This window comes from Nannospalax galili, unplaced genomic scaffold, assembly GCF_000622305.1.
Source record: "Nannospalax galili isolate Female #2095 unplaced genomic scaffold, S.galili_v1.0 scaffold945, whole genome shotgun sequence".
Taxonomy (NCBI): Eukaryota; Metazoa; Chordata; class Mammalia; order Rodentia; family Spalacidae; genus Nannospalax; species Nannospalax galili.
In genome coordinates, this window is record NW_008352650.1 from 20,224 (window position 1) to 28,903 (window position 8,680).

Here is an 8,680-nt window from a genome sequence, read left to right on the forward strand (position 1 = left end):
TTTTTATTTTATGTGTATGCATGTATTGCCTACATGTAGGTAAGTGCACCTGTGTCGTGCAACTCCTGCGGAGGTTAGAAGAGGCTGTCAGATCCCCTGGGACTGGAGTTACGGACAGTTGTTAGCTGCCATGTGGGTACTGGGATTTGAACCTGGGTCTTCTGCAAGAACAACCAGTGTTCTTAACTGCTGAGCCATCTCTCCAGGCCCCTTCCCTGATTCTAATCTTTCCACCCCCTCTTCCACAATGGTCCCTGAACCCTGAGTGGGTGGATTTTAATATAGGAGTCCTATCAAAGGACTCACACTCTACAGACTCTTTTTCTCTGTGTTTTGGCCATTTGTGACCTTTGGTGTTCCTGGCCCTCTGATGCATGGGGGAGCTTCATTGATGAGAATTGAAAGATGCTTTAGTGTCCTCTTCATCCCTTGTTCTATGTTCCATCTTAGGTATAGAGTTTGCATCCTAGATGTGCCACTTAAACTTAGACAGTTCACAGACAATCTGTGTGTGACCAATTGTGGAACTCTGTAATTATTTCTGTCTCTTGAAAAAGTGTCTTGGGATACTTTATAAATTTAAGAATCCATATTTTACACATAGTAAGAAATTACATTTGCAGTGCTGGGCATGGTGGCATACACCTTTAATCCCGGCACTATGGAGGCAGAAGCAGGTGGATCTCTATGAGTTCAAGGCTAGCTGGGGCTACAAGGATACCCTGTCTCCAAAAGACCAAAAAAAAAAAAAAAAAGAGAGAGAGAGAGAAAGAAATTACATTTGTCTATAGATGTGACAGCCTTAGAGTTTTTTCTAAGATCTATGACCTCTCCAGCTATGTGTATTTGGTTAGATTTACAGTACCAGACATGAGTTTCCTCCCAATGAGTGGGCTTCAAATCCAATTAGGTAGCTGTTGATCACCCCCCAAGATAAAAGTACCACTATTGCACCAATGTTGTTTGCTGTGTTGGTCATTTTTAGGCCTTGAACCTGGGGTTGGGCCATCAATTGATGTTCTCCCTTAGCAGCTTAGTGCTCTCCAAAGCTATGAGAGCTGCCTTCAGGGCAGGTGGCTTCCAGGTCAGTCCTAGCTCCGTTACTCCAAATCCTGTGTCCAAAGTATGTCCTGTCTTCAGCAATAGGGTCTTACCATCAAGTTCTGGGAGGCACTCAAGGACTGTGACAATAGCCTATGTAATTTTGGGGAGTCTCTCGGACTACCCTGGCCAACAACTCAAAGGAAGGTCCCTCCTGTCTGGCACTGTTTCTTGTGCAGTCTTCAGCTGTACTCATGGACTCATGTAGGGGTAGTACATGTGTAATTTTTCTGCAGGTGTTTGGACTAATACCATTCCCTCTTTTTTTTTTTTTTCTTTGTCTTTTTTTGAGACAGGGTCTCCTTGTAGCTCCAGCTGGCCTGGAATTCGTTCCATAGATCAGGCTGGCCTTGAACTCACAGAGATCTGCCTGCCTCTGCCTCTGCCTCCCAAGTGCTGGAATTAAAGGTGTGTCCCACCATGCCCAGCAGGGATGGTTTTTTTTTCTAATTCTGTGAAGTATGTCATGGTGATTGTGATTGGGATTGCCTTGAATCTATGTATTGCTTTTGGTACAATGGTCATTTTCGTAATATTAATTCTTCCACTCCATGAGCATAGGGGTCCTTCCATCTCCTGGGGTCTTCCTCAATCCTTTTCTATCAAGATTTAAAATTTTGTTGTAGAGATCTTTGATGTATTTGGTCAGGTTTATTCCAAGATTTTTTTTTTTTTTTGAGGCTATTGTGAATGGGAGGGTTTCCCTGTACTCTTTCTCTAATTGCTTGTTATTGGTCTATAGAAAGACTACTGCTGGGTGTGGTGATGCACGTCTGTAGTCCCAGCACTTGGTAGGCAGAGGCAGGTGGATCTCTGAGTTCAAGGCCAGCCTAGTCTACATAGTGAGTTCTGGGCTAGCTGGGGCTACAGGGAGACCCTGTCTCAAAAAGACAAAAAAAAGAGGAAGACCACTGATTTCGTAGATTGATTTTTGTGACCTGCCACTTTACTGAACGTGTTGGTCAGTTCTAGTTTTCTGGTGGGATTTTGGGGATCTCTTAGGTATAGTATCTGCAAAAGGGATAATTTGACCTCTTCTTTTCCAATTAGTACTGCTTTAATTTCTCTTGTCTTATTGCTCTAGCAAGAGTTTCAAGCACTGTATTGAAAAAGAGTGGAGCTGGTGGACAGCCTGTTTGGTTTCTGACTTCAATGGGACTGCTTCTCGTTTTTTTCCATTTAGAATGATGGTGGCTGTGGGTTTGTTGTATATGGCTTTAATTATGTTGAGGTATGTTCCTCCAGTCCAATTCCCTTTAGGACTTTTATCATGCATGTTGAATTTTGTCAAAGGCCTTCTCTGTATCTCTATTGAGAGATGTGGTTCTTGTCTTTGAGTCCATTTATATGATTTATGATGTTCATTGACTTGTGTTTATTGAACCATCCCTGCATCGATGGAATAAAGCCTACTTGATCATGGTGGATGATCTTTTTGATCTGTATCTGTATTCAGTTTGCAAATATTTTGTTGAGAAATTTTGCATCTGTGTTCATTACTGATATGGGCTTATAATTTTTTTTTCATGCTGTGTGTTTGCTTGTGTTTTCTCTGATAAGACGGCACCACAAAGCTCTCAATTAGCAAAGTACTACAATCGCAGAAACTTGTAATAGACTCACAAAAAGAAAATATTTTTATTTTCTTATTCCATAAAGGAACACACAAGGTGAAAGTTCTTGACTTAAATGAATAGGATCGTTTCTGGAAACAGGCTCCAGTAATATTAAATCAGAACTCAGGTCTGAACGAGTCGCTGAGGGTTAGAAATCACTTGGGTCCTGGGCTCTCGCAGTGTGGAGCTGGACTCTTCATTTTCTTTTTTTTTTTTCTTTTGGTCTTTTTGAGACAGGGTCTCCCTGTAGCCCCAGCTGTCCTGGAACTCACTATGTAGACCAGGCTGGCCTTGAACTCACAGAGATCTGCCTGCCTCTGCCTCCTGAGTGCTGGGATTAAAGGCGTGCCACACCACGCCCGGTCATTTTCTTTTTAAAAAAACAAAAATTATTTTTATGTATATAAATGTATTGCCTGCATGTATGTGAGTGCAATGCTGCGGAGATAAGAAGAGGGCGTTGGATTCCCCTGGAACTGGAGTTAAGGACAGTTCGGAGCCATCATGTGGGTGCTGGGAATTGAACCTGGGTCCTCTGCAAGAGTAGCCAGTGCTCTTAACCACTGAGCCATCTTTCCAGCCCCTAATTTTCTTTTTTTTGTCTTTTTGAGACAGGGTCTCCCTGTAGCCCCAGCTCTCCTGGAACTCACTATGTAGACCAGGCTGGCCTTGAACTCACAGAGATCCGCCTACTTTTGCCTCCCAAGTGCTGGAACTACAGGTGTGCACCACCACGCCCGGCCCTAATTTTCTTTTTCAGTTGTGTCTTTACCTGGTTTTGGTATTAGAGTGATGCTGGCTTCGTAGAAGGAATTTGGGAGTTCTCCCTTTCTATCTTTTTGAATAATTTAAGTAGTATTGATTGTAGGTCTTTAAATGTCTGGTAGAATTCTGCTGTAAATTCATCTGGGCCTGGGCTTTTTTTAGTCAGGAGGTTTTGTATTACTGTGTCAGTTTCCTTATATGTTATGGGTCTGTTTAAACTGTTGATCTCTTCTTGGTTTAGCTTTGGTGAGTCCCATAATTTTAGATATCCATTTCTTTTAGGTTTTCAAATTTAGTAGAGAGTAGGTTTTTGTTCTGGAGCTCAGAGAGGGCATTGGATTTCCCTGGAACTGGAGTTACAACTAGACAGTTGCCATGTAGGTGCTGGGAATCGAACCTGGATCCTCTGCAGAACCTTAACCACTGAGCCATCTCTCTAGCCCAGCCCCCCCTCCCCCCAAAGGCATGTGCTACTACGCCCACTAAGACACCGTTTGTTTGTTTGTTTGTTTGAGACAGGGTCTCCCTATAACCCCAGCTGGCCTGGATTCCATGTGGAGACCAGGCTGGTCTTGATCTCTGAGAGATCAACCTGCCTCTTCCTCCCAAGAGCTGGGATTAAAGAAGGAAACAGGGCTCTGCAGATACTCAGTCGGACAGGTACTGTCTTCGGATGCCTCTCCATGTTCTTGCCTATTTTCCTGTCAGAAGCAATTGCTTCCACAGCCTTCATTTCCCCCAGAGAGAATCACCCAGCTTGTTCTCTTCTTGGTCAGAGGAGGGCTGCAGTTTTTCGTAATGTGTTCACTGATGTAACACAGTATGAAATGTGACACGGTGGTCACACCAGTGGTCAGTGGGAGAGGAGAGTGTCGTCATTCCTGAGGGGACTTCTCAGTGCTGTAGTGGTTTCATACGAGAATACATATTGTCTGTCCTCTGGATCTTGTGTAGCTGTGATCTCCAGTGAGATCTGATGTCCAGGGATATTCCTGTCACAGAAGGGAGGGTGTGAGTGTGGAGAGTCCCCTGGGATAGCCTAGCCAGGTCAGCCAGGATCTGGAATGTGTAAGCGTTCCTGTGAAATAAAATGATTTCCAACAGTTCCTTAAGGTTTTTAATTTTTTAAATTTTACTTAATTGTGTGTGCGTGTGTGTGTGTGAGAGAGAGAGAGACAGAGAGAGAGGGAGATTGGGGTGGGGGGGCATGCCCATTTCACTTGTAGAAGTCGGCATAACAAGTCAGTTCTCTCCTACCACATGGGTCCTAGGGATTGAACTCAAGTCATCAGCCTTGGCTGAAAGTGCCTTTATCCATTCAACCATTTTGCCAGCCCAGATTTGACATGTAATTCCTGTGAGCTTAAAGTCATATGACCATTTTCCTGCTGATTACTAAAGGAATCCAGAAAAATATCCTAGCTGTGACGATGGGGGACATAATGGACAAGACAGGCTGTGTGCGATGTTCCTGGGGTGCATATGGGGCCTGACGCCTTGCTCTTGATACAGAGCGGCATAGGTTAAGGGACAGCCATGGGTGGTGTGAAGGACCGTTGGTCGTGAGCTGCCATGCCTTGTTGACATGTGTGTGTTACTTCTAGAGAGGAACATAAAAAGCACTCATCTGGGTGTGCCTTCCTGTCTGTCAAGAAGCAGTTTGAAGAACTATCACTCAGCGAATTTTTGAAACTGGACAAAGAAAGAGCCAAGAACAAAATTGTATGTATTATTGGGCCAACGGACAGAGTGCCTGCTCCCTCAGCCCTGAAGAGGCTTCCTCAGGGAGTGCTGTCAGAGCCCTGGGGTGGGTGGGGCCTGTGTGGGAATACAGGACAGACAAGAACTACATGTCCACGTTCTTACATGCTATATTTGCAATCCTATGGGGGACACTCGGGGAGGGGTTTAATGTCAGCACGTTGGGAAGGAGCCAGATGTCCCCGCTCACCTCTGATGTTTAAAGACTGACTGCAGCCAGCCCTGGCCCTGTGTTTGCTTCGATGTAGGGTTAGGACCTACCATCAAGCTTAAGGGTCCTCTTTGGCTTGTCAGTTTGTGCTCCTTTATAGAGACCAGCATAGCATAATTCTGTCTGGGGCTGGAGAGATGGCTCAGCAGTTAAGAGCACTGGCTGCTCTTGCAGAGGACCTGGATCTGGTTCCCAGGACCCAGATGGTGGCTCACGGCCATCTGTGACTAGTTTCAGGGAATCCGACTCCCTCTTCTGGCATCTGTAGGCATTGCATGCACATGATACACATATGCAGGCAAAACATTCATACACATAAAATAAAAAAAAATTATTTCCCCCAAAAGAAGCAGCAGCATTCTGTTTGATACCACACATTTAACTACTGAGGATGACAGTTTGTTGTCAGGAGGAGGGAGGACAGTTAGCAGTTAGTTAAGCATTGTGTAGGCACATGCTCAGGTCTTTTGAGTGGTAGGATGGTGGGCTGGGGAGGGCCTTTCCGGTCACAAAGATAGTGTCAGCCTTTCTGTTCACCAAGTCCTTATCGCATATTAAATTTTCTTTTTGTTTCGAAAGCAGAGTTGGGAGTCAGTAAACCTATTTTAATATGGGCTTTAAGCCCAAGGGTTAAGAGAGGCTCAGAGGGAGTGGCACCCCAGGGCAGGACAGTGGGCTTCTCGAGCAGTCACCACATACTCTCGTTTTTTTTTCTATAGTTATTTGAGAATGCCAAAGCCATTCTCAGCACATGGCTTAGCTCCACCAGGCTGGCCTGCTGGCCTGTTGCATCATCTATTGCTGCTAAAGCAGCTTTGTGCAGGGGAGAGTCAGGAGGGAGCCAAATCCTGGGGAGCTGGGCCAGAGAAGGAGGCTCAGGTGGTCTCTGGTAGAAGTAGGAAGACCAATATTATGCCATGGTCCCACTTTCAGAATCCCAGCGAAGAGTTCATGGCTGCAGGAGGCCAGGAGGAAGATGGTTAGAGAGAGGACCCAGCTGCTGTAGTTGTGGATTTGGAAGACTAGATAGGCAGCAGTCTCTGGAATACATGAGCAGGGAACAAGAGTGGTCAGTACCCTGCCTCGGAGCCTCAATCTGTCCCCTGATGCCTATCATACAGTGTCTGGAACCAGGCTGGGCAGAGGTGTGGATGTCCAGCTTAAGAGGAAGAAAGGCACATTCTTGGAACCAAATTTGATCCTCTGCAAGAGCAGCCAGTGCTCTTAACCACTGAGCCATCTCTTCAGCCCCTAGCCAGTGCTCTTAACCACTGAGCCATCTCTTCAGCCCCTAGCCAGTGCTCTTAACCACTGAGCCATCTCTCCAGCCCATAGCCAGTGCACTTAACCACTGAGCCATCTCTCCAGCCCATAGCCAGTGCTCTTAACCACTGAGCCATCTCTCCAGCCCATAGCCAGTGCTCTTAACCACTGAGCCATCTCTCCAGCCCCCTTGTTTTTTTGAGCCAAGTTCCCCTGCAGCTCAGACTGTCCTAGAACTCATGTAGCACAGGTTGACCCGGAGCTCAGGCCAGAGTCCTCAGCTTCCCAAGACCTGGGATTATAGGCATGGGCCGCTACACCACAGGGTCTGAGCGGATTTTTTGTTTGTTTTTTGAGACAGAGTCTTACTGGATAGCCCTGGTTAGTCTGGAACTTGCTGTGTAGATCAGGCTGGCCTTGAACTAATGGAGATCTGTCTGCTTGTGCTGGGTTTAAAGGTGTATGCTACCATGCTGACCCAAATCTGAATGTTTTTTAGTTTTGTTTATTGAAACATTTTTGAGGTAACTGTGGAGTGAAGGGATCCCTAAGGAAGAAAACAGCTCTGTGTACGTTTTAGCCAGTGCTCTCCACATGGTAACATTTACAGAGTTAGATTACCTCTTTCTTTGGTGGTGGGACCCAGAGCCTTGCACATGCTGAACCACAACCCCCAGCCCTTAGAGTAGTTTTATTTTCTCCCACCCCATCCTCACACCCCACTGCTGCTTGAACCCTGGGCCTTGAGCTTATCAAAAGCTGTACCTCTGAGCTACACCCCGGCCCTTGTTTTTGTTTTTCTTCCCTAGAGTGATTTTTGTCTCTAGAAGTTCAGTTGGGTGCTTTGCAGTTTCTGTGGGGCACAGGTGAAGGCACACTGGGCTGTAGGAGAGAAACAGAAATGATGGAAAACCTCTCGGTACCTGGACTTGGCCAAGTTCAGTGTCAGAGCCTGGGTGCCCAGGACCACGTGTGTGGAGTCACTACCATACTGGCTCTCGGGGGAGGCGAGAAGTCCTTTCTAGAGAGTCAGTCCTCCCAGGGCTACATCTGCAAATGGCCGGAGCCTCCCCTGGCCCCAGCATAGCCCAGCACAGAACAAAGCCACTGCCACGCATCAAATCTGAATGCTCATAAAGCCGTAGTCATCTTTGCACATTGGTAAAGGTGTGGCTCTGAGGGTCTGGAGTGCCCATCGCAAGGAGAGCCAACCACTGTTTGACAGGACTTCCTTAATTTCCTCTTCCCCACATTATTTTTTTAATGATTTCAAAATTTTTTATTTGTACAAGTGTTTTGTTTTTTGTTTTGTCTTTTTGAGACAGGGTCTCCCTGTAGCCCCAACTGGCTTGGAACTCATTATGTAGACCAGGCTGGTCTCAGTCTCACAGAGCTCCGCCTGCCTCTGCCTCCCAAGTGCTGAGATTAAAGGCGTGCTACTACATCCTACTTTGTACAAGTGTTTTGATTGCTGGTATCATTATTGATATGTGTATAGTGCCTGTGAAGGTTAGAAGAGGGTGACAGAGCCAGAGTCTCCATGTGGATGCTGGGAGTTAAACCCAGGTCTTCTGGAGAACTAGTAAGTGAGCCGTCTCCAGTTCCTCCTGTCCGATTTTTAAAAAAAATTTTTCTAGGCCTGGCCTGATGGTACAGGCTGTAATCCCAGCCAGGTTTTTGTTTTTTTTTTTTTTGACTGAAAAAGGATTGAAAGTTAAAGCCTAGCCTGGTGTGGTAGCCTTTAATTCCAGAACGTCAGAAGCAGAGGCAGGTAGATCTCTGTGAGTTCGAGGCCAGCCTGGTCTCCATAGCAAATTCCAGCCAGCCAAGGCTACATAGTGAGACTCTGTCTCAAAAAAAAAAAGGGCTCAAGAGATGGCTGTAACTGCAGTTCCAGGGGATCCGACAGCCTCTTCTGTGGGCACTGCAGGACACGGGTGCACTTACCTACATGCAGGCAATA

General features: G+C 46.1%; 1 protein-coding gene across 1 annotated transcript in view; it reads left to right on the forward strand.

Moving 5' to 3' along the window:
* Birc5 (baculoviral IAP repeat containing 5) overlaps nt 1–8,680 on the forward strand; it is a 12,740-nt gene that overhangs the window by 2,529 nt on the left and 1,531 nt on the right. Inside the window, exon 4 of the mRNA XM_008849639.2 lies at nt 5,087–5,204. Within this exon, the coding sequence (XP_008847861.1) occupies nt 5,087–5,204 (118 nt within the window). The remainder of the gene's footprint in view (nt 1–5,086; nt 5,205–8,680) is intronic.